The sequence below is a fragment of the Eleutherodactylus coqui genome, chromosome 3 (genome assembly GCF_035609145.1).
Source record: "Eleutherodactylus coqui strain aEleCoq1 chromosome 3, aEleCoq1.hap1, whole genome shotgun sequence".
NCBI classification, from domain to species: Eukaryota; Metazoa; Chordata; class Amphibia; order Anura; family Eleutherodactylidae; genus Eleutherodactylus; species Eleutherodactylus coqui.
In genome coordinates this window covers 98,295,475-98,320,798 of record NC_089839.1, presented here as the reverse complement: position 1 = coordinate 98,320,798, position 25,324 = coordinate 98,295,475, and the positions used below count along the sequence as shown (strand labels likewise).

Below are 25,324 nucleotides of genomic sequence, written 5' to 3'. Positions count from 1 at the left end.
TGTGATGGTGCGCAAAATGCAGGAAAAAGAATACAGCTGGCACTTATCAGCCTTAAATAGCCATTAAATTCCATGGCACGACTGCCATGCCCTCATGTGAACTGGCCTCGCATATGTAAATTTACAGTAATATGCGCATACACACACGAAAAACGATGATTATGGTTCTCTCCATACCTTTTTCATGCACAAATACACTGTGTAGCGAACATATTTGCGCATACACTCGTGTGAAGCCATCCTTAGGGCTCCTTCACACGGGCAATTTTGTGTGCGGTTTTTGCATATGCAAAAACGCTTATGCCAACCACATCCAAAAGAACTCATAGTAACCCATTCCCTCACATGGAGCATTTTTGCGCTTGCATTTCCGTTTGGTCAAAATATACGCAACATGCCCTATTTTTATGCGCATTGGCGCACCCGAGGCTCAATAGGAGAAGATAGATTACACATGAGACTAATTAGGCTGCCCCACCTGTTCAAATATGGCGCAGGTGTGTCCAACACCGATGTGAACGGGCTTGGCAATGGAAAAAAATACAGTAAGGAGCATGGACCCGCTCACAAGAGGACGTCATAACGCTCCATCCAGAGCGCAATCACGTCATGCTCTCGCGAGCGTTAAAACATCACGCTTGTCTGCAGGAGCCTTTTCACTGGCTTAACATGGGCATATGCGTATTTGCATGCAGAAAAGCACTGCACTTTTGCAGAACGAATGTTGTTTTTTTGCTTATGCAGGTGGTACGCAATTGCGCACACAAAAAAATACGTACCAATGCTCCCAGCCATTAAAATGGCTAATTACTCTAATGAGTTCTTTTTCCTGCACTGTTACAGTGTTTTACACAACTCTTAGGGCAGTGATGGCGAACCTTTTAGAGACTGAGTGCCCAAATTGCAACCCAAAGCCCACTTATTTATCGCAAAGTGCAAACCCATCAGGGGGGGGCTTATCATTATTATCTCCGTCGTTATAAAAAGGACAGGGCTGCTTAATAGACAGTGAAGCACACCCTGTGTTTTTCACTTAGCTGGAGCACTGGAGTACCATTGGTGCGGATTTTGACTGGAAATCAGCTGTTTACCCATACCTGATTTTATACTATGCGGCGCTCCCCTCACCTCCTCCGTAGGCTTCCCGCTGTCAGCGCTCCCCGGCTCCAGTTCCCAGCGGCCTGTTTTGGCATCACCTGACCAGCAGCGCCACACCTGACCAGGCCGCTGAGAGCCGTTAGCTGGGGAGTGCTGACAGCAGGAAGCCCTCGGAGGAGGTGAGTGGCAGTGCCGCATAGTATGAAATCAGCTGTGGCTACTCGGCTGATATCCAGTCAAAATTCGCACCAATGATATAGATTTGAACTATTTTTTTAGATGTGGAAATGATGTGGAAATTGCCACGAAGATTTCGGCAGCAGACATTCTGCAGCATTTCCACCACGTGTAAAGATACCTTAACCCCTTAACGACGGCCCCATCGGGAAACTACGTCCTCAGAAAGTGGGCCTTAATCCTAGAGGACGTAGTTTTATGCATCCTCTTTGGATTGATGCCCACTGGCCTGAGGACGTGACAGCTCCATGCTGTCGGTGCCCGCAGGTAGCCGACAGCATGGAGCTGTCATCCCAGGATGCGGGCAGTCCCCCCCGGCATTGCGATCGGCGCTATAAAATGAATAGCGCCGATCGCAAAAAAGTAAATAAAACAGTGTAAAAAAGTAGTAATTCAGCTGCTATGATGGATCGGATCCATCACGGCAGCTGAAAATACTCACACGGCTTGTCGGCGGTGTCCCCCGGAGATCTGGTCCTCCCGGACCCGCCGACGGCCTTCTGCGCATGCGCGCCAGACGATGACGTCACGTGCACGCGCAGAAGCCCGGGTGTCCCCGGCAAATTTAAAATCTTCTGGCTCCCGGCTCCTGAAGGTAGCCGGGAACCAGGAGGTGTTACCGGGGACCACTGTGAGCGGTCCCCGGGCCCGCAATCACCGATATCCATTGCGATAGCGGTGATCGCGAAAAAGTTTAAAAAGTAAAACAAAAGTAAAGTTTCACCTCCCCTCATGGATCGGATCCATGAGGGGAGGTGAAGATACTCACCCCCGGTCCTCTGCGATGTCCCGATGTCCCGGGACCCGAAATCCCCGTCTGTGCATGCGCGCCCGATGATTGACATCGGGCGCGTGCACAGAGGGGCTCGAGCCCCGGGAAATTCAAAATTGCTCTGCTCCTGGCTGCCATGTGTAGCCAAGAGCAGAGGGATGTCACCAGGGACATGATCACTGTCATCCAATGGATGACAGTGATCATGTAAAGTAAAAAAAAAAGTGCAAAAAGTAAAAAAATAAAAATAAAAAAAGGGGTAAAAGGTAAAAAAAAAAAAGTGCAAAAAGTAAAAAAAAAGTTTTAAAAAGTCAAAAAAAAGCTTGCGTTTCATCTCCCCCCACGAATCATATCCGTGAGGGAGGATGAAATGACGTACCTAAGGCCTGCAGATTTATCCGCGGACCTCACCCCAGCTTCTGCGCACGCGCCCGTCGCCAATGTGGCATGTGCATGCGCAAAAGCCGTGGTTTTTTAAAATCTCCCTGCTCCTGGCTACAAAACTTAGCCGAGAGCCTGGAGATTTCACAGAGGGCCGCGGTGAGCGGTTCCTGATCACGTGTTGGCCGTTATCCAAAGAATAATGGCGATCACGTAAAAGTTAAAAAAAGGTGAAGCTTCATCTCCCCTCAGCGATGCGATTGGTGAGAGGAGATAAAACTTTTTACCGGAGGCCTCCATATTTGCACCCCGACGCAATCTTCTTCCGTGAACTTTCCCGTATTCTGCGCATGCGACCGCTGGCAAAACACCGCACACATGCGCAGGAGTCGGGGAGCCCAGGAAACTTAATATCTCCTTGCTCTCGGCGACCAACGGTCACCGAGAGCCTGGAGCAGTGACGGGTGGCCTCGTTGAGCGGTCCCCGGTCACGTGAAAAAAAGGTAGCGATCTACCTTTGGCCGGTCTCACATGACCGGATAGGAATTACGGATTCCGCATGTGTTTGATTAGCGGTAATACGCAGATCAATCGCATTGGATTACACAATTCCGCTCACATTAGTGGGTTGGAATTGCGTAATCCACTCGCAGAAAAGAGAACGCAGCAGGTTCTATTTTACCGCGGATATCCGCAACATAGAGCCCATTGTGCTCCATGGTCATGGATATACCCGCAGCCCATACGCAACTACATTGTATACGGGCTGCGGGTACCCGCGTCATCGCTAAGCGACGGTGCGGGAAATACAAACAACAAAAAAAAAAGTGTACTGCGCATGACCGCCCGTGTAAGTACGCAGTTATGCGCAGTACATTACGCGGCCGTACGCAGGGTCACAGCCGGGCTCACAGCCGGGATCCACCTACGGCTGTGTGAGCCCGGCGTTATTCAGACCGCTACCTGTAATACGCAATTTACAAGAAGCCCCGGGAACGCTCGCCTTCCTGCAGTTCCAGGAGCAGCTTGTTGAGCGCCTTCTGTGTGAGACCGCCGCACCTCATCAAGCTTATGGAGACTCACAGAGCGCCACTTTTTACACCTCATCCCCGCCACTGAGGTCAAAAAATGACTCCCAAAAAGCATGAGAGGAGGGGGGATACCCGGTTTTATTGCCCCATGTGCCCATCCCAACCAGCCTCCATAATTACCCGTCTTTGGAAATACCACACAGTTCACATTATTACTTTTATCTAAGATTTGGGGAACGCCGAAAAGGGCGTGGGGGGGGGGGGGGGGATTTTAGGGAGTCAATTTTTATTCCGTACAAATGAGCAATGGGGCCTGGAATGTATTCAGTTATGCCCTGCAATCCAACTGGTGTTCCCTCCATTACAGGCCTTGCCATGTTTCCTGTAAGTAGATTAGGGCCACAATGGGTATGTTTTTGAACACGGGACAAACGGGGGATCCATTTGGGGGTGAACGTCTTCATTCCTATGTAAACTGTACAAAAAAAAAAGTTTTTAAATTGACAAAATTGCCAAAAAAAATGAAAATTGTTATTTTTTTTCTGCTTTGCTGAAATTTATTCAAATACTGTGTGGTCAAAATACGCAGTACACTCCTAGATGAATTCGTTAAGGGTCTAGTTTTTAAAATGGGGATATTTGTGGGGGTCTTTATAGTTTTGGACGCTCAATGACTCTATAAGTGGGCAATGGGGCCTGGAATTTATTCCGTTGTACCCTAAAATCCAACGGGTGCTCCTTCCATTATAGGCCTAGCCATGCGTCCTTTAAGTAGATTAGGGCCACAAGGGGTATGGTTCTGAACACGGGACAAACAGGGGTATCCATTTTGGGGTGAAAGTCTTCATCCCTATGTGTGCTGTACAAAAAAAACAGTTTTTAAATTGATACAACTGCCAAAAAAATGAAAATTGTAATTTTTTTCCTACTGCTTTGCTTAGATTTAGTCAAAAATTGTAGGGTAAAAATACACAGTACACCCCTAGATAAATTCGTTAGGGGGTCTAGTTTTCAAAATGGGATCATTTGTAGGGGTTCTCTGTTGTTTTGGCTGCTCAAGGGCTCTACAAGTGTGCAATGGGGTCTAAATCACCTTTATGCTAAATTTCTGTTCTGAAAGCCACCGACTACTCCTTTCATTTTGGACCCCGTTGTGCATCCAGACAAAAGATTAGGGCCACAATGGTTATGTCTCTGAACACGGGACAAACAGGGGTATCCACTTTGGGGTGCAAGTCTTCATTCATGTGTGTGCTGTACCAAAAAAGCAGTTTTTAAAACGACAGAATTGCCAAAAAAACGAAAATCACAATTTTTTCCTTTTGCTTTGCTTCAATTCATTCAAAAATTGTGGGCTCAAAATGGGCAGTACACCCCGAGATAAATTCATTAAGGGGTCTAGTTTTCAAAATGGGGTCACTTGTGGGGGTTCTCTTTGATTTTGGCCGCTCAAGAGCTCTACAAAAGTGCTATGGGCCTAAAACTCCTTCAAGGAAAATCTATGTTCTTAAAGCCACCGACTACTCCTTTCGTTTTGGGCCCCATTGTGCATCCAGACATAAGATTAGGGCCACAATGGGTATGTCTCTGAACACGGGAGAAACAGGGGTATCCATTTTGGGATGAAAGGCTTCATTCATGCGTGTGCTGTACAAAAAAAGCTGTTTTTAAAATGACAGAATTGACAAAAAAATGAAAATCACAATTTTTTCCTTTTGCTTGGCTTGAATTCATTCAAAAACTGTGGGGTCAAAATGGTCAGTACACCCCTAGATAAATTCGTTAAGGGGTCTAGTTTTCAAAATGGAGTCACTTGTGGGGGTTCTCTTTGGTTTTGGCCACTCAAGAGCTCTACAAAAGTGCTATGGGGCCTAAAACGCCTTCAAGCAAAATTTATGTTCTGAAAGACACCGACTACTCCTTTCATTTTGGCTCCCGTTATGCATCCAGACATAAGATTAGGGCCACAATGGGTATGTTTCTGAACACGGGAGAAACGGGGGTATCCATTTTGGTGTGTAAATCCTCATTTTCATGGGCTCTATAGGAAAAAAATATGTCTTTAAAATGACATATTTGCAAAAATATGAAATTTTATTTTTTGTCCCCTAAATTGAACTAATTCCTGAAAAGAACTGGTGGGGTCAAAATACTCATGACACCCCTCAGTGAATACACTAAGGGGTGTAGTTTTTAAAATGGGCTCATTTGTGGGTGTATCTATTATTCTGACACTTATGAGCCTCTGCAAACTTGGCTTGGTGCAGGAAAACAAAGTGCTCCTCAAAATGCTGAAAAGTAATGTTAAATTTGTACGTCCTCTAAATGGTTAAAAAAAACACAAAAGTTTTTCAAGTGTGCATTCAGAATAAAGTAAACAGATGGAAATACATATCTTATCAAAAATTTGTACAGTATGTTTGGACATATTTGAGATATTACGGTTGAAAATGTGAAAAAATGACAATTTTTTCAAAATTTTTCCAATATTGGTACTTTTAATAAATATACACAAATTATATCGGTCTCTTTTTACAATCTAAATGAAGTACAACATGTGGCGAAAAAACAATGTCAGAATCACTGGGATATGTAAAGCCTTTACGGAGTTATGCCACGTTGAACGACGCATGTCAGATTTCCAAAATTTGGCTCCGTCACTAAGGCGCAAACAGGCTTCGTCACTAAGGGGTTAAGCCAGCTTGAGGTACTCTGCTATGTGCAGAGAGGTATCAGCAGTAATAATGTCCCCTATACCATCTCCAGTAGTAAAAGTGTCCCTTATATCAGCCCCAATAGTAATAGTGGCCCCCATAGTGGCCCCAGTTGTAATAGAAACCCCCACAGTGTCCTCATTAGTAATAGTGTTCCCCACAGTAGCCCAAGTACTAATAGTGACCCCCACAGTGGCCTCAGTAGTAATAATGTCCCCTATATTGGCCCCAGGAGTAATAGTGACCTCCACAGTGGTCTCAGTAAAAACAGTGTCCTCTATATAAGCCCCAGTGGTAACAGTTTCCCCCACAGTAGCCTCAGTAGTAATAATGTCCCCTATATCGGACCCAGTAGTAATAGTGACCTCCACAGTTGTCTCAGTAGTATTAGTGACCCCCACAGTGGTGTCAGTAGTAAAAGTGTTCCCCCAGTAGCCTCCGTAGTAATAATGTCCCCTATATCGGCCTGAGTAGCAATAGTGACTCCCACAGTGGTCTTAGTAGTAATAGTGTCCCCCACAGCATTTCTGCACATGAAAAAGTCGCAAGTATAACGCAGCCAAGCATTGCCTTCGATTACAATAGATTTTTAGACAAACGTGTTTTTTTTTTCACGCAAAATCTTTGTCCGCAAAAAGATGGGTCTTGATCCATCTTTGGCCATGACCCGCAGCAAGCTCCCATAGGCTGGGTTCACACTGGGCGTATTCCCGCCGGAAATCCCGCCATAATCCCTGTGTGAACCCAGCCATAAACTTCCCGCAGGAAAAGAAGGCAGCTCGCTCTAATTAGGCATTTGATTGCCATTCTATTCCACGGGAAGGGTGTAAAACGCAAGTGTCTGAAAGGGCATTTTGAGCGCAAAAAAAACAATTGATCAGCTAGCACAGACAGATCAGCCTGTTTCTTTCCATCTTCTTCCTTCATTGATGCGAAGATACGGTCCATACGGGTGAATGTATTAGCGCTTACGTTTGTGTGAATAAGCCCTAATGCGCACCCAGATAAGACATGCTGTGTATTTTGTCACACGATTGCACGTCCCTTGAAAAAATACGATCATGTGAACGAACCCATTGAAATCAATGTGTTCTTTTCACTGCTTAATGCTGCTCAGATACGTTTGTGTGGCGTTTTGCGTGCAGAATACACTGTGAATACAACGCATTGATTTCAGTGGGTTCATTCGCTTAAGCGTATTTTGCTTGCACATATCGTTTGCAAAAAAAATGCAACCCGCTGTATTTTCTGGGTCATATTGAACTAATTACCTTAATTGCCCATATCATTGAATGCAAGAAATGTTGCGTGTTTTCTTGTGCATGCAAAAGTACAGTAAAACACGCACATGCACACGCAAATATGCAATGCCCATGGTGCAAATAAACAGCATAACCACACTTATATCCATGTGACACCAGCCTTACTTATACTGGATAGTATGTCCGGTGCCTCTTTAGGGCTGCTGTAGACGGCTGATGTTACATGCATTCCTGCGTGCGCAAAATCGCTCGTGCAAACCGCAGAGAGTAGAAATGATTGATTTCAATGGGTTCTCATATATTCAGCATTTGTGAAATAGACATGCTCCATTTTTGTGCGCCTAAGGCCCCATAGGAGTCTATGTCGTGTGCAAATATGCACCCTGTCTGTGTGAAATTGTGCACTGAACTAAGCAATTTCGCAGTTTTAATCAATAACACCGGATACTAATTAGACTGCTCAGCCTGTTCAATCATGGTGCCTATATGAACAGGCCCGGCAGGATAGAAAAGTACAGTAGAAAGTGCAGTCGCCGTTGAGAGCGCTCCTTTCATAGCACAATAACGTCACGCTATCGCGGGCGCACCTATGTATACACTCGCCTGCAGGAGCTCTTAGACAGATTTATGCAAGTTATTACCTACTATTAGTTGCCTTAGTTCACACCAGCTTGTGCAGCATAATTTGGACACAACTTTTGGCATATGATGTCACATTTTGTCCACCGCCCCTACCTGCAAAACCAGACAACTTATTTGGTGGAACCACAAAAAAAATGCGTGAAAGTGTAAAAAACATGATATTTGGCTCTCTGCATATCTTTAATTCTAAATCTGTTTGTTTTCAGGCGGTGAACCGTCAGATTGCTTTGGAGCAGCACTTGCAGACGCTGCGTGAGAGCGATCACGTGCTGCAGGTACTTCAGGAATCTCTAGAAGAGCTGGATAAACAACTAACCACATACTTGACGGACAGAGTGGACGCCCTGCGACTACCGCAGGAGGCTCAGGTATGCCAGCAATGTCCTTCATGTGCGAGAGCGTCTCACCTCCTCAGTACCTTTGTGCACGGGCCAAGAAATCCTTCAGGTTCACACGATCAGCGAGAATCTGAAGGTCACCGTGTAGTCATATATGCTTGCACAGCTAAACAGCCAACGATTAATTCCTCCATTGTTCCCTTTATGCTTGCATAAAAAAATAAAAGATGGATAGGCCATGTGAACAGGCAGTTGTCTGTCTATGAGCGACTGCCTGCTCATTTGAATGCAAAGGGGCGGGCTAGAACAATTATTTCTTGTTTCTGGGGGAGTCGCACCCCAGCTCTCCTCCATGCATGCTCTCCTTTGATGTCCCCTCTGGGACTGGGTTTCCTTCACCTATGACACTTTTTGCTGTTTGCACTCTTTAGTTGTCACACAGCAGAGGTTCACAGCATTACAGCTCCACTTCACCTACTTCTTGGCTACATGTAACAGAGGCGCTGTCCTGACCACATCCTTGGCCTGTTTTTATCTACCTTTTAGTATTGTCCTTGGGAGGAGATGAGGCAGTCTTAACGGACTTCTTTAATGACTATTTACTGTTTAAACTGCCATAGAAATGCATTTTTTCTTTGGCGCAGGATAATATATTTTCACCTTCTGTTACGTGTCAGACTGATGTATCTATTATTGTATCTTGTGAATCTCTTGGGCTTTTATGCAATGATTGACAAGGTTTTTATTACATCTTCATTCTCAATATTGTGACTACAAATTTACAAGATGAAGTCAAATAAGGTGTTTTGCTCGCACTCTGCTGCCACCTGCTGAATTACATGTCAATATACCTCAGTCCTCGTTCATGTGACTTTAGCTGAAATAAAGTTCCCAGAAGAAACCTTAAGACCTGGCGGATTTTAATTGTGAAATCCACAATCGCCGTCCGCGCAGAAGATCCCCGGTAAAACACGAGCATTGAAAGGCATACATTTTCGATCTTTTGTGCGCACTTGGGGATACAAACTGCGTATTCCGTAAGTGGAAGAAAAGTCGCAGCATGCTCTATTTTAGCACAGATTCCACCCGGATGGCTCCCATTGAAGTCAATGGATGCGAATGTTCCGTTCTCCATATGCAACTAACATTGTGTATGAGCAGCGGAAACGCTCGCAACTTCAGTGGAAAATAAATAGAAAAGCCGTAATGCTGCCTGGAGGTCAGGACAGATCATTCTTTTGCGCGGACGATATGCCATGTGTATGCATACATCCACGCAGAAAAACTCAGAATCTTCTGCAATCTTTTGCAATTACTTTCCGTGAATGATCACAGGTCTGCTGCTGTGGAAATCTGCATGCAGAATCTGACCCGTTTGTGTGAGCCCAGCCTAATAGCTGCTCACTTTTGCTGTATCAGGGCAAAAACACATGGGTGGTGCATGCGTCTATATGCTTACCGCTGCGGAGTGTATTAGCACAGGAACCAGGTAGGTTTTTTTGACTATTCAAACTCTGTGCTATTGTGTGTGAGTTTGAAAAAAAAGAAAAAAAAACCAAGAAGGTAAATCCTGCCGTAACTTTTCTCCCATGTAGTGTTAATGTGTAAGAATCCGAATACTGGAAACAAAACTATTAAATTCAATGGTTTTGTTTCATTCCGTTATGCGGCCGTGATTCTTACAGTCACATAATGGGCTAAAACACGCCCATCTGTTTAAGCTGTCATCAGCAACATTTTGCAACTAATTAACAAGGTGTTAGAAAGCTCGCCCCGTTGGAGGTTATTGTGTCGGGCACATGCAACCATCGCAATGTGGGAGTGCACAGTAATAATTCAGATGTTCTTTTTTGGTGCGTTTCTAGCTTTGAACCAAAAAAAAGACCAAAATATTAACCAGTTCTTAACGCATTCAAAGCCGTAGGATTGATCCACATGTATTGGAGATGCTGTGGATTTCCCCTGGGGATTTGCACATAGAAAACCCTCAACAAATTACAGTACCAGGATTTTTCCCATTTAGTTCAATGGGGCAGTCAAATTTCACATTGTTGCAGATTTTGTTGCGGATTGACTATATAAGACCATGTCCACACGGAACGGATTTGCAGTGGAATATCTGCAGCAGATATTCCGCAGTAGAAAATCTGCATCAAAACCTGCACCATTTGGTGCAAAATTTGACGTGGAATTTTACGCGGATTTTGGCTATCCAGTGCTAAAATTGACATGCTGTGGATTTTAATTCCACATGTCATTTTCTCCCTGGGTTCTGTATTTTTTCCACAGCATCTGGACGAAGTTTTGAAAATCATACCCACTTTACTGCTACTGTTAATGCTGTGGATTTTTCATGCGGAGGGTCCACACGGAAAATCCACAGTAAATCTGCCCAATATGGATATGTCCTAATGTAATCTGGAAGTGCTACTTTCTATGCCAGTACAGACGTAGCCAAGGGCAACCAATGGACTGACAGCAAGCATGTGACAGGTAGTCTGGTTAGTAAAAAGCGCATTTAATGCTAAGAGAAGTAATTATGTGTCCAACCACTGATCCTGTGGAGCTTCTTTCCTGGCCGGGTTTGTTAATATTTTTATGAAGTAGGTAGCATAATAATTGTTAGGCCTCCCTCACACAGGCGTTTTTGCACAGCATTTAGCGCTGCTCTAAATGCTTTACAACACTCTCATTCATTTCAATGGGGCTGTTCACACTAGCGTAAAAATGCAGTGTCTTCAACACTGCGCTTTGACAGCGATGCATGTTTTGGCCGTTTTCAGCCCTGCGTCGCCCATTGAAATTAATGGTTCAGTGCTGCTGACAATGTTACACAACTTGGTACCTCATTTTTGGCAGCACTAAACGCAAGCGCTAGCTGCACAACATATAAAAAAAAAATCAATACTCGGCCAGCTGTCGCCTGGGACTCTGCAGCTGCACTCCAGGGCTCCAGGTAGGCTGCCGGCCACTTGTCATTGCTGACAGGGCATTTTTTGCTAGTGAAGGGCTTTAAAGATCCCACCTCCAGCAAGATATTGCTCTGATTGGTTCCTCGAGCCAATCAGAGCTAGCGCTTGATCAACCAATCACAGCCATTCAATGAATGTCTGTAATTGGTGCATCCAGCGCTGGCTGTGATTGGCTAAACCCGATAACACTCATTTTTAAAGAAGAACCCTTGTTCCCATTTTATGAAAGTACGTTACTGGCAAAGTGCACAATGTAGGATCCTCATTTGTTATGCCATTGCATTTGGCCACCTAACGAGTATCAACATCACATTGTAGTAGGTGGTACACTATCTTCATTGTTACATATGCTGTATGAATTAAGCACCTGAAATTATTGTGTTGCAGAAAATCCAAGCTGATATCAGTAGCCATGAAGCAGCATTGGAAGAACTGAAGAAAACTGCCCGTCCTGCCGTACAGTCAGCTCCAGAGGTCAAATCTTCACGAGGAGGATCCCAACTGGATGTACTACAGGTAAATATGATCTGGGCTTCTGATGTGGACTAATAGGTACAAGGTGCAGGCATTAATAGCCGATCACAAAGAGTCTTTCAAGTTTCATGACCTGCTGTCAGACAAACGGTTTGGAGCATATTTTGTTGTTAAAGGGATTGTCTCGCGGCAAACCTCAAAATGTTACCTTACCCCATTCCCCCTGTCACCCCCCTGGCATAAAATAGCAAAGTAAAGCGGTTTTAAAGCCGCTTGCTACTTACCGATCCGACGAAATAAGGACTTTAAAAAATCTTCTCCCAAGATGGCCGCCGGTCCTTTCCCAGGGATGCACTGCGGTTTTCTCCCATGGTGCACCGCGGGTCTTCTCCCATGGTGCACCATGGGCTCTGTGCATTCCATTGCCGATTCCAGCCTCCTGATTGGCTGGAATCGGCACACGTGACGGGGCGGAGCTACGCGATGACGCGTAGAAGGGGGCGAAGCCAGAACGCCGCTCGTGCCTGGACCGAGCAGAAGGGGAGAAGACCGCACAGCACAAGCGCGTCTAAAAAAGCAAGAAGACATCAGAATTAGACGGATCCATGGCGACGGGGACGCTAGCAACGGAGCAGGTAAGTGAATAACTTCTGTATGGCTCATATTTAATGCACGATGTACATTACAAAGTGCATTAATATGGCCATACAGAAGTGTATAACCCCACTTGCTGCCGTAAGACAACCCCTTTAACGGGGTTGTTGAGGGTTTTTTTGGTAAAAATATATGCGCCATGCAGTACCATAACAAACAGGTATATACTTACCTCTCCCAGCTCCCTACATCACTTGTGCCGCTGCTTGGTCCTTTTCATCAGTTGTTTGCTTACAGACGGCAGTCAGCCTGTCTATAGGATGGCGATCGAGCACTGAGCTCTGTCATTGGCTGCAGCAGACTGCAACATCCCATAAGCAGGCTGCGGCAACTGTAAACATGACATCACAGAGGAGACTTGGGACACAGCGGGGAGCCGGGAGAGGTAAGTACATGACTGTTATGTTACTGCATGGAGCACATTAATACTGTCTTCTTATAGGGGCACTGTAAGGACATTGTTCCATCTTTCCATTTGGATATTTCCCAGAGAAGCATGGATGGCTTTATAAGTTCCCCCACCTACTACGGTAGATGCTCTAACTAAATAGAAGCTTTACTCCTCCCAACTCACTTCATAGGCCTCTCACCCAGCCGGCCAGCAACCTACAGTACACTGATGAGAAAAATCCCAAAACAGTCTGTCTGTACATGGTTCTCTTTTCCTTCTGGAGAAGACCCTCTGAGTTTGGCTTTTTTTCCCAGTCATTATACCAAGGCCTGTTAAAAGGTCAGACACTAACTTGCAGGAATGCCGCCTTCTAATAGGTGGTGCTGTTGATACCGTCTTCCATTTGCATATATTTCCCAGAGGAGCATGCATAGCCTTATAAGTCTCCTCACACCTACTAGGTGCTCTCCTTAAGGCTTCTTTGACATGAGCGCATATCGGCCGGCCATTTCACGGCCGGCTGATATGCGCTGTGATCTGATGCATTGGATTCCAGTGCATCAGATCACATGGGCGTATTTGAGAGACAGAAAAACATGCAGACGGCCAATATAGCGCCGGGCGTTTTTATGTCGAGCCCAAAATATAGTTCTGGAACTATGTTTGGGCTGGAATACGTCGGGCCGCAGCATGGGTAAGCCTCCCCGTGCAGGCTTACCTCTCCTCCCCGCTCGGTCTCTGCAATAGGTAAGCTAAGCGCCAATCCGCCCCGCCTCCTCCTATTGATGGCTATGGACAAGGGGTGGGACGTGGGTGGAGCTAAGCGGCCGCCTTTTCCCCATCCCTTGTTCATAGCCATCAATGGGAGGAGGCGGGGCTGACCGACGCTTAGCTCTGCCCCATCCCGTTCCCTCCCATTGCACAGACCAAGCGGGGAGGAAGATAAGTAAGCCTGCGATGGGAAGGGGGAAGGAAATGGGCCTCACCAGGCCATATGAACGGGCGCACAAACGTTTGATTTGTGCGCCTGTTCACCAGTTTTTTAGCCCTCAATGTAGCGTATATCGGCCAGCCGATATGCGCTCGTGTGAAAGAAGCCTAAGGAGAAACTTTACCCCTTACGATTAAAAATTTAAGGCATCTGTAATGTCTTTTGTAGTTGAAGGAGGTTGCTGTGTTTGTAATCATCATCAAGTATCAGCTGTAACGTGTTCACATCAGTATTCTGAGCTTTAGTATACATAGTAACATAGTATATGAGGCCAAAAAAAGACATATCTCGATCCACTACAGCTTATTACCCCCCAATGTTGATCAAGATGAAGGCAAAAAACCCAATGAGGTAGAAACCAATTTTCCGCATTTAAGATAAAAAATCCTTAACCACTCCAATCTGGCAATCAGAATAATCCCTGGATCACCAATCCTTTTGAAGTAATTGGTGACTATTAAATGTAATATTGTATCGCTCAAGAATGGCATCCAGGCCCCTCTTGTACTATTTTATTGAATTCGCTATCACCACTTCCTCAGGCAGAGAGTTCCACAATCTCACTGCTCTTACAGTAAAGAACCCCCTTCTATGCTGGTGTAGAAACCTTCTTTCCTCTAGACGTAGAGGGCGCCCCCTTGTTACAGTCCTGGGTATAAATAAATCATTGAATATAACTTAATTTTTGATTGTCCAATTTGTCTATAAAAATGTGGCTGCGCTTCCAGTATCTAATTATACTTAGATTGAGAATCAGCTTTGGCTGTATAACTGTTATGTGCGCCACAGTGTATAGTAAGGGTTAAGGACTCGTACGCGTCAGTATTTTTGGTCCCATTTTTGAGTTCCATCAGAGAAGCAGCAAAGCAGAAAAAACTGTTCCATTTACTTCCTATTGATTTTAGTGGGATTCTCTGAGCTTCAGTTTTGCTCAGTTCAGTTCCATTCTGTCTGCGTTCTATTTTTTGTAATGGAAAAAATTGTGCAGACTGCTGCACTTTTTTTCCACTCAAAAAACAGAAAGTGAACACGAAGGACCCTTTTTTTTCACATTACAGGCAATGGGACAAGGAACTGAATAGTTTCCATTTGGTTTCATATGTGTTGGGTGTTTAAAAGGATCAGGTTTTTTTTTAATGAGCATGTGCAGAAGTGAAGAGCAAAGAAAATCGTCCTGTAGTGACACAATGATAATATTATTACTGAAGGGCCCCCCAGCTGTCATTGATTTCAACCCAATGAGGTAGAAACCAATTTTTCCCATTTAAGGTAAAAAAAAAATCCTTACCGACTCCATTCTGGCAATCAGAATAATCCCTGGGGTTGGAGCTGTGGTTTTCGCTCCAACCCAGTGTGTGCTAGCTGTGACAGCGGTTGCTGCCTAGCAAATCCATTTAAAGCCTGGTTCAACATACATTTCAGCATAACAACAATTAAGACAACTTAACATTGTACTGAGTATGAAATTGGTTTAAAGAGATCGTCTCACGTATTTAATTTTTCATTATCATATGAGTTAGATGTAGTCTGTAGAAGAAGTATAACGTGTTTGTTGAGTTTTTTAAAATGTTTTAACTGTTTTTTTTAATTGACTATACTGGAGATACTTTTCCTTCCTACATATAAGTAGTGTAGCAGGGGTGTGCTTTATGGCAGCTGAAATGAATGGAACACAGTTGAGAAATGTAGTGTACAAAATGTCATTTTCTGATGGTACATTCCCTTTCATTTCCACAGAGGAAGCTGCGTGAGGTCTCCACCAAGTTCCAGTTGTTCCAGAAGCCTGCCAACTTTGAACAGAGGATGTTGGATTGCAAACGTGTTTTAGATGGAGTGAAAGCAGAGCTTGGGGTTCTCAATGTTAGGGATACAGATCCAGATGTCCTACAGAAGCACATGGATGGGTGCATGGTAATTTTTTTCCTAACGTTACCCATGTGATCCGAGAATGACATCAATAGTAAAGGGTTTAGATTTAACTGCTGTAAGTCACACGCTTCTTCTATGTAGACGGGAGCATCAGCTAGTGTGGTAGTAAACTATCTAACAACGGACCAATAGTTTTTTTTAATTAAATTCTTTATTTATAAAATTGGGGAGGGTACAGAAAGGAAAAGGAGAAGGCAGGGTATTCATTCATCAACACAACAAAATAGTCATTTTTTTCAGTTTATAGATAGCATTTACAATTAGTATACGTCAGATTACAAAAAACAAAAAAGGGGGCAAAATTTAACAAAGGTAAGGTGGGGGGAGAAAAGCAAGGGGTTTGGGGCTCTGTTTGATGATCCAATATCAGAATTATGAGATATATTGAATGGTAGATAAGAGTAGGTGTATGGTGGGAACTATTTGTTCCAGTAGGAGAGCCAATCTGACCATGTTTTGAGGTACTGTTCCATTTTTCCTTCTTGGGAATATCGTTTTTTTCGAGACAACTTAGTGTGCAGATTTCGTTGAGCCATTATTGAATACTGGGGGAATTTATATCTTTCCAGTGTCTAGGAATTAAGATTTTAGCTGCATCTAGAAGGAATGGGAGCACTATGTTTCTTTTTCTCGCTTCAGTTAGGGGGACGATGATGAGTAATTGACCAAAACTTTTTACATGGTTTAAGTTCACAAACTTTTCTTTCAGAAATTGTACAAGACTCTGAGTGAAGTGAAGTTGGAAGTTGAGACTGTGATAAAGACTGGAAGACAAATTGTTCAGAAGCAACAGACTGATAATCCAAAGCTAATGGATGAACAACTCACAGCTTTAAAGCTTCTCTATAATGATCTTGGTGCCCAGGTAAGGCCATCTACTTTCAATAAAATGTACCTCTAATGATGTTAAATAATGGATTATGAAAAAAGTTTGGTACGGTGTTAGCCAGTAGAGCAAAATGGGATTGTTCCTAGCAAGAGAAACCAAGTAATCTTGTAGATATGATACCTTTTAATGGCTAACAGAAATACATGATGTTATAGCGAGCTTTTGAACCTACGCAGGGTTCTTCCTCAGGCTTAAATGGAATAGATCAATAAAAGGTATCATATCTACAAGATTACTTCGTTTCTCTTACTGGGAACAATCGCAAAATGAATTATGGACAGGTAATGACAATGGTAAAGACCAAACAATATGTAAGAGAACCTGCCCCGGTGTAGGCAGCCCGACTGTAATGGTGAGCCACCAAACTGGTGATCCTCGATGGCTGGAATTGAAGGTATACCAGACTCTCTGTCAACCAGATATCCACCAAATGGGCAAGCATATCAAGGAGGATCCAAGACTCAAGGTAAGGCTTGGAAGGAAGACAAGAATGTGAAGAAAGGGTAATAAAATGCTCCTGCGCTCAAAGAGTTTTTAGATGGTGATGTAGAATATATTGCACAGCACTTACATGAAAAGGGGGGTTTTGAGGGACATTTAAAACCTCCAGAAGCTGTAAGGAGCACTTCTTTAACATTATTTCTGTTGGAAATAGCTTGTATACCCATCTGATTGTTCTGACGGCAAACTTGGACCAATAAGGGGGGTTCTGGACGTCCATCAAAACCCTCCTTTCAAGTAAGTCATATACATTATATTCTACATCACCGTCTACAGACTATTTGAGCACAGGAGCATTTTATCTCCCTTTAACCCCTTAACGCTCCATAACATACAGTAACGTCATGGAGATTCAAGATTTGTAGGAAGGGGGATCGGGAGCCAATTCCAGCCCATACAATGCAGGTGCTGGCTGTTTTTTGCAGCTGACACCTGCCCGCAACAGCACTCCTGCTGAACGCAGCTGTTAACCCTTTAAATGCCATAGTCGATTCTGACACGGGCATTTCAATACCCCAATTAGAGTCATGAGACCGCAGGGTGCTGTTTGGTTGCCATGGCAGCCAGGGGCCTTCTGAAAGTCCCCAGCGCTGCTATTGCAGATTGCCTATCAGGCCATGCTTGTGGTGGGGCTTGATAGATTGCCTGTCAGATTGTGGTATAATGTAATGCTATGGTATTACATCATACTTCAGGAGTGATAAACCATCGCAAGTTCATGTCCCCTACGGGGACAAAAAAATTGTAGAAATCAGTTTTTAAAAGTTTATAAATTATTAAAAAAGTAATAAAAGTTTTATTGGCCTTAGGAACCCAGGATTTCTGGAGTTCAAACAACCTCTAAAATGAAACCAAATCTAAACAGTCCTTTAAATTTAATGTCATTTGTTTTTCAGTTTTCAGGATATCTGGGAGGTTGGCCACCCCGGAAGCTGACTGCCAATCCTCAACAATAGTTTTAAGTAGTTATTACATTTTTAATTTTAAATAGCATTGTTGTAATGTAAAAAGGCAGAAGGAACTGGCAGGAAAGAGATTTCCTTGATGTCCAAGTCTTTTTCTTAAAGCTTATTTTGCTACCTTCATCTTTTCTTAATTGGTCTTCCCTTTCGATTCCAAGTTGATTGTTAGCTTTCAGGTACATGTACTGAGAAAATGACTGCAGTACTTCAAGTTTAATGATCTTGAAATGGCCATTTTCTACAATCTTTGCTTTGGATATAGAAGAAATTAGCTTGCGGCTGTATTTCTGATGCAATTAAGTAGCTGTATGCCTGTGGATTCTCAGTATGCCCAAGTTTTCTAATCGTAAATTGCAAAAATCTTTTGTACAAAATTTGATTCTAAAGTGAATGGCTCATTGATAGACAAATTCAGTCTCTCATAAGCACACGTGAAAGTTTATTTGCAGATCCATGGTGCCTGTCCTTTTATTGGCTGTTTGTGGTATTAAATCAAATTGATGGATTTTATGTGTTCGTGTAAAAAATATAGCAGAGAAAAACGTCAGCACCTTAATGAGTGATCATAGGTTTTTAATAAAAATAGGAATATAATCTTTGGACATTTCTTGTCTTAATCATCTCTGTTCTTTTTAGGTAACAGAAGGGAAACAAGATTTGGAACGTGCTATTATGTTATCTGTGAAGCTGAGAAAAGAATCAGCGTCCTTATCTGAATGGCTTACTGCTACCGAGTCGGAGCTTATTCTGAAATCCACCACAGACAATGTTTGCTCTGACCTGGATGTTGAAATTTCCTGGGCCAAAGTAAGTACACCCTGTTTGTTTAATATCATAGATAAAATTGACCTCAGATGATTTTTCTGCTTTGTTTTGAGATCTAAGTAGCAGGTTTATTGATACTAGGTATGTACATAGATCCTCATGGGTGTATCTCGTGCAAATCACCTCCTTATTCCTCCCTCCTCTCACCACTCCTGGAATCAAAAGTGGTTATATCAACCCTTTCCAATCCAGTGTTGGACCTCATCCAACATTTAGATTTCTCTGCATAGCTCTGATGTTGGGTGAGGTCTAATACAAGCTTCTAATACTAGGCAAGACAGCTTTCCGATGTCTGAGGTTGTTCTGCATATATATATATTACACTATGTAGAACAGAGCTCCAATGTCAGAGGCTGTTCTGCATAGCGTAATAAACATATATAAAACAGCCTCCGACATCGGAGCTCTATTCTGAATAGTTTAATATACATAAGCAAATGGACCTCTGATATTGGAGCTCTGCTCTGCATACTCTATAAATTTCTAATTTCTCTAATGATATCTATCTATCAAATTAGAAATGAGTAGAGTCTGATAATATAAGTGTATGTAATATCAGTATAGATTTATTTACAGAATTATTACGAGTGATCTTCTCTATATGAAACACTCATAACTCACATCGATATTTTTAAAAAATTGCTAATAAAATCATCATGGCAGATCATTTTTATGTGTTTCTGTTGAGTAATTCCAAGGAATCGACATGCTTTGCCACTCAAAATAAGTAAGAGCTGGGGGGTGTGCGTAGGGAGGGAAATTGGATTGGAAAGGGTGAAAGCACACTTAGGCCTTAGTCAGACGGGCATTTTTTCACGCGATTTGCGCATGCGCATGCGTCCGGCGATTTTATAAAACCATTGCTTTGCAATGGTATCGGACACATGAGCGCTTTTTATGCGCTCGTCCGATAAATTATAGAACAGAAATCGCAGATCGCACCTATCTGCGATTCCTGTTCTCTTCTCTATATGCGCTCAATGGGGCCGGCGGCAGCAGCGCCGACCCCATTGAGAGCATATACTAGACAAATCATTCCTCTCTGCCACAGCTGTAACAGCTGTGGCAGAGAAGAACGATGTTTGCCCATTGCATTCAATGGAGCCGGCAATACAGCCGGCTCCATTGAAAGCAATGGGCTGCCGGCGATCGCGGCATGAATTGTCGGGAAGGGCTTAAATATATAAGCCCTTCCCTGCAATTCATCCAGAAATGTGTAAAAATAAAAAAATATATATATACTCACCTTGTCCCGGCAGACGGAGTTCAGCGCGGCCGGCTGGCAGTGGGTGTGAGTGAGAGCTGCCCCTGATTGGTCCCTGCGCTGAGCCAATCAGAGGCAGCTCTCACTCACACCCACTGCCGGCCGGCCGTGCTGAACATAAATCAATGGAAGCCGTGCCTGCAGTTACAAGGGCTGGCCACTATACGGAGGTCGGCGCGGAGTCTTCCTCTCCGACCTCTATATATTTGGAGTGGAAGTCTCCGCACCGACCTCCCATGTAGTGGCTGGTGCTTGTAACGACAGGCCTCTGTGTATTTGCTGCGCTGACAGCATGCGCCCGCTCAGCTGATCAGTCAGGGTCCCGAGCGGCGGTCCCCAGCCAATCAACTATTGATGACCTAACCTGATGATAGGTCATCAATAGTATTTCCCTGGAAAACCCCTTGAATGGTTTGTAAAGCAATAGCTGTTGAATATGATGCGAGGAGGTATGCATTATTTATGGGGAATGTTGGGAGGGATGTGTCAGATTGCTTTGTTACTATTAAGGATGTAGAAGTGAAACATTGTAGGACTTGCCCGACTCTCTGGGTCAGAGAAAGTTCACATTTTTGCAACATTTCTGTAATCCGACTGCCAGTCACAAATCTTTACTATAGAAATCTAATTCCAAGTTAAAGTGTTCTGTAGGCCCTAATAAATAAGCCTCAAGTAACAGAGAACTAGGCATGCAGTACTCCCTGAATATATATTTCTGGAGGTCGCTATTAAAGGAGAAGTTGGTGGGAATTGTTTGTTTACAAAAACTTTTCCATTCTGTATGCTTCAGAAATGTAAGGGTTCCTTCATACGAGTATTATTTCATAGCGTAGCAATGAACGCGGTAATGGGCAGCGATAAAGTGCATTGCTTTTCATTGTTCCACTTACAACTGCATATATTTAAGGCATATGTTACGCGCATAAAAAAGATTGCAGCATGTTCTATTTTATTGCATGTTACGCGCTTAAGAGCCCTTTTGTTGTCTATGGGTGCGTACTGAATGCAATGCATATGCAATAACTGTGCGTACTTGCGGCACTTTTTATGCTTGTTGCTAGGAAACATGCAAAGGAAGTTAAAAAAAGCAAAAAACAGAAGGTTGTTGATGTGTAGGGACCACCACACCCATCCAGGCTCTTTCTGGGCCAACATGTCTACCTTCAATATGGAAAAGCTCATCTGATGTAGGACTTTCCTGTTATTTGGGACACAAATTGTCCTGACTATCAGGAGAGAACTGCGAAGGACAGGGCATAGGATGGGCTGGCAGCTCAAGAAAAAGATCCACCCTCAAGAAAAAGGATTTATGTGAGTATTGTTTAACTTTTTCCGAAAGGTTGGGCTTCTGATATCATTCGCCTGCCTGCATTCGTTTTTGTGCGCGTAAAATATACCAGCATACGCATACAAACGCACGCATACACGGCAATACACAATTCAATATGCACGTAAAAGGCCGCGATTTTTACACAGTGTATTGCAATGCACTTGTGTGAAGCCAGCCTAATACACCCAGATAGATGTACTGTATGCATATACTCCTGTAAATACAAGCACGTATGCGCCACAAGAGGTGATAACTTCACTTCAGGAGCCACTGCTTCCTGACTGCAGGAGATGCAGAATTTTGGGAGCTCTCCAGTTCATCCCTAAACATTTGTATCTCCAGTTTGGGGAGGACAGGAGAATCCGTTTCACTTATCACTTCAGACAGCAAGAAGGCTTGATGCACCCATGTGTACAAGTATATATAATGGAGTCGACCCCAGCATACAGAATTCCCAATATCATCTTTTAAGACTTGAACACTACATACCTGTGAGTGTTCAAGTCTCTTGCTATGGCCACTGGTGTTATGACCTCATCTGACCGCCACTGTCCAAATATTTGTAAAGGTCCTTTTAGACTTGCCGATTTCTCGTTTCAACAAGTGAATGATGTCAGAGTTCGCTCTGGCAGCCTGTTTATACAGGCAGGAACATCATTGGCTCGTTCAAACATGAAATCGCTGTATAAGTGAATGAGAACGACTGAACAATCGATATTTAAACAAAATGATTAGCGAACCAGCCAACGATGATTTTTATGCCTACGTAAAATGAACGATGAATGAAAAGCTAACAATTTATCATTTGTCTTTTGATCGTTGATTGCCTTTACACTGAACGATTCGCTCGTTTGAACGATAATTGTTCTATGTTAAGGGGCTTTAAGGCTGCATATAGACGTTACATAGCTGTTGGACGAATGCTCGTTTAATTGAAAACTGTCTCCCACAATCACATTACTGACAGCCACTGGCAGACACCACTTATAGACACCACTGACAGCTATTGCCAGACACCAATGACAGCTATTGCCAGACACCACTGACAGCTACTGCCAGACACCACTGACAGCTACTGCCAGACACCACTGACAGCTACTGCCAGACCCCACTGACAGCTACTGCCAGACCCCACTGACAGCTTCTTATCTCCGAAGAACAAAAGTATCTGGCAGCTGAGTCCAGCTTCATGATCTTTATCTCCTCCGACACCTGCCATCCGGTGAAAGTTCAGGAGAACGCCAAACACATTAGATGGTCAGTCAGTCCCACTAAATTAGTGGGTTTGGTAGATCTACATCTCATGTGTATGGCCACCCAAACTTTAAGAAGTCTGATCAGTTTTCCAGTGGTGATAAGAGCAGCACACAGACAGCTTTTTAACTAACAAGGTTTACTTTTTCCCTTGTAGCTAAAAGCTTTGATAAACAAAAATTGAAGTGCATATCATTCAGTGTGTAATATTTGTTGTGTAATCCTTCAGTTCCTAAAAGCAGATGTCGGCTAAAAGCATTGATGCATTTGTATATATGCTAGGTAGAGTATGTGTACATTAAGTTCCTTGCTGTGATAAAGCAGGGTGAACAACACATTCATCTGCGTTTAGTTTTTTCAACTCCTTTTTTATATAGCGCAGAGCTGTAAACAGATTGTTCTCAGTTGATACTGGGCTCTGTCCCCAATGGGATTCACATTCTGCAATTACCTCTTAGTATGCTTTTGGAGTGTGGAAGGAAACCGGAGTACCCAGAGGAAACCCTCACAAACATGGGGAGAACATATATACTTCATACAGATGCTGTCCCTCCCTAGAATTGAACCAAGAACCACAGTACTACAAGCAGTGGCGTTGCTATAGGGTTGCAGGTTGCAGTGGTCACAATTGCGACGAGGTCCCTAAGCCAGGGGGGCCCAAAGGTCCCCCTCGCCACATCAACTGAAGCTGCAGTGCCCCAACCATCCCTCCCCGCGCGCTTCCACATTTCTGTCCACCAGAATTCACTGTCAATGCTTCACTAAGTCTATGTGCAGCCCTGTGTCTTTTCGGGCTGTGACTTCCTACTCAGCAGAGCCCAACTCCTCCACCTGCCCAGGCTGCTTCAAGTAGCACAGTGGGGAAAGAAAGGAACCGAGGTATGCTGAACAGGAAGTCACATAGCCCAACAGATACAAAGCTGCACCATAGTGAAGGAGTGCTCTTGGTGGAAGGAACATCGGGGAGGATTGGTTGGAGAGACAGATCTTCTACCGGATGCTCCTGCTTGTCTTCAGTGGTACTGCCTGGCCCTGCAACATCCATGAAGGTACATAAATAGTAATAACGCCACCTGTGGTGTCCCACACAGTACTAGTATATCCCTTATGTGCCCCCTATAGTAATGTCCCAGTAAATGTGCCCGATTTTATGCTCCCACTCACTAATAATGCCTTTTTATACCCCATTCAGAAAATTCCCTTTATGTTCCCACTAAGCAAAAATTCCTTATTTATGCTCTAACTCTTTAATGATGCCCCCTTTATGCTCCTGCTCTTTAATCGTGCCACCAGTTTTTACCAGTGCCCCAGTCTTTAATAATGCCCTCAGTATTTGATAAATCCCCAGTTGATAATTCTCCCTCTATGTCCCCAGTCTTTGATAATTAAACCTGTGTGCCACCAGTCTTTTTAATATTCATCCTTTATGTCTCCAATCTTTAAAAATATTGTTTTTAACTGTGAAATTTTTTCTTAAAAACCATGATGTTACTTGCCTTACCTCTCGCTTCCCCAGCTAGTCTGGTCCAGCGTCCCTTCACTTCTGGGTGGCGCGATCATGTGACTGCTGTCGCTAATTCATGGCCTCCGCCATACTATCTCTGAGGTCAGGGATTGGTCATGTGATCAATTGCCAGGAGGAAAGTGGAGATCAGAACAGTGCAGACTGCTCCAGTGGGTGAAGCGAGAGCTGAAGTAATATGTTGTTTTTTTAATTTCACATTTCCCATGCCTCGGCTTGCTTGGGCCCCTTCTGCCCCTCCTCCCCATAACGCCAGCCCTGCATATAGTATTTTGTGTCCAAAATTGTTTTTGTTGGATATGTACAGAATCCATATGAAATCAGAGGCATAAGTTGGTACAGTAAGTGTTCCGTGCAGTAGAAGGGAACCCCTACTTAAAAAACTAATTTGCAATACGGTCGTGCTAATGAGGACTGAGTTCTCAGTTTGTGAGTTGAACTCTTTTCAACTCCACAATCTTCCCCGGTATAGTAGGAATAGCTGTTGCATCAGCATTAATTGGGCAGAGATTTCTTTCTGAATTATGAGTACACAGCAAAAACAAATTGTGCCTGACTTATTAAATGACTTAATTATTACTCACTTGTGGCTTAGCTACACCAGGATGCAAATGACTCTTGGATAATGAATCTTTAATCGCTTCAAATTGCAAATTGCATGCTGCATAAATTCTAGTGATGGATATTTACTGAAGCAGTTTATATTAATGTTTTTCTTTATACTTTAAACTTTGTTGATTAGGTAAATTTCTGATATTTTTAGAACTACTGTTTTGTTTGATCAACTTAGTACATTAACCCTTTAGTGATTACTAATGCACTTTTTTACAGCAGTCACTAATGGGCTTTAAACCTGACTTGCTCTATCACTTGTCGAACAATACAGCTGTT

The 25,324-nt window shown here is 43.5% G+C and overlaps 1 protein-coding gene across 7 annotated transcripts in view; it reads left to right on the top strand.

The window, feature by feature from the left end:
* UTRN (utrophin) overlaps positions 1-25,324 on the top strand; it is a 701,048-nt gene that overhangs the window by 220,706 nt on the left and 455,018 nt on the right. For all 7 annotated transcript variants that reach the window (XM_066595903.1, XM_066595904.1, XM_066595902.1 and 4 more), the window contains 5 exons: positions 8,344-8,505; positions 11,835-11,963; positions 15,695-15,868; positions 16,596-16,751; positions 18,875-19,045. In XM_066595903.1, the coding sequence (XP_066452000.1) occupies positions 8,344-8,505; positions 11,835-11,963; positions 15,695-15,868; positions 16,596-16,751; positions 18,875-19,045 (792 nt within the window). The remainder of the gene's footprint in view (positions 1-8,343; positions 8,506-11,834; positions 11,964-15,694; positions 15,869-16,595; positions 16,752-18,874; positions 19,046-25,324) is intronic.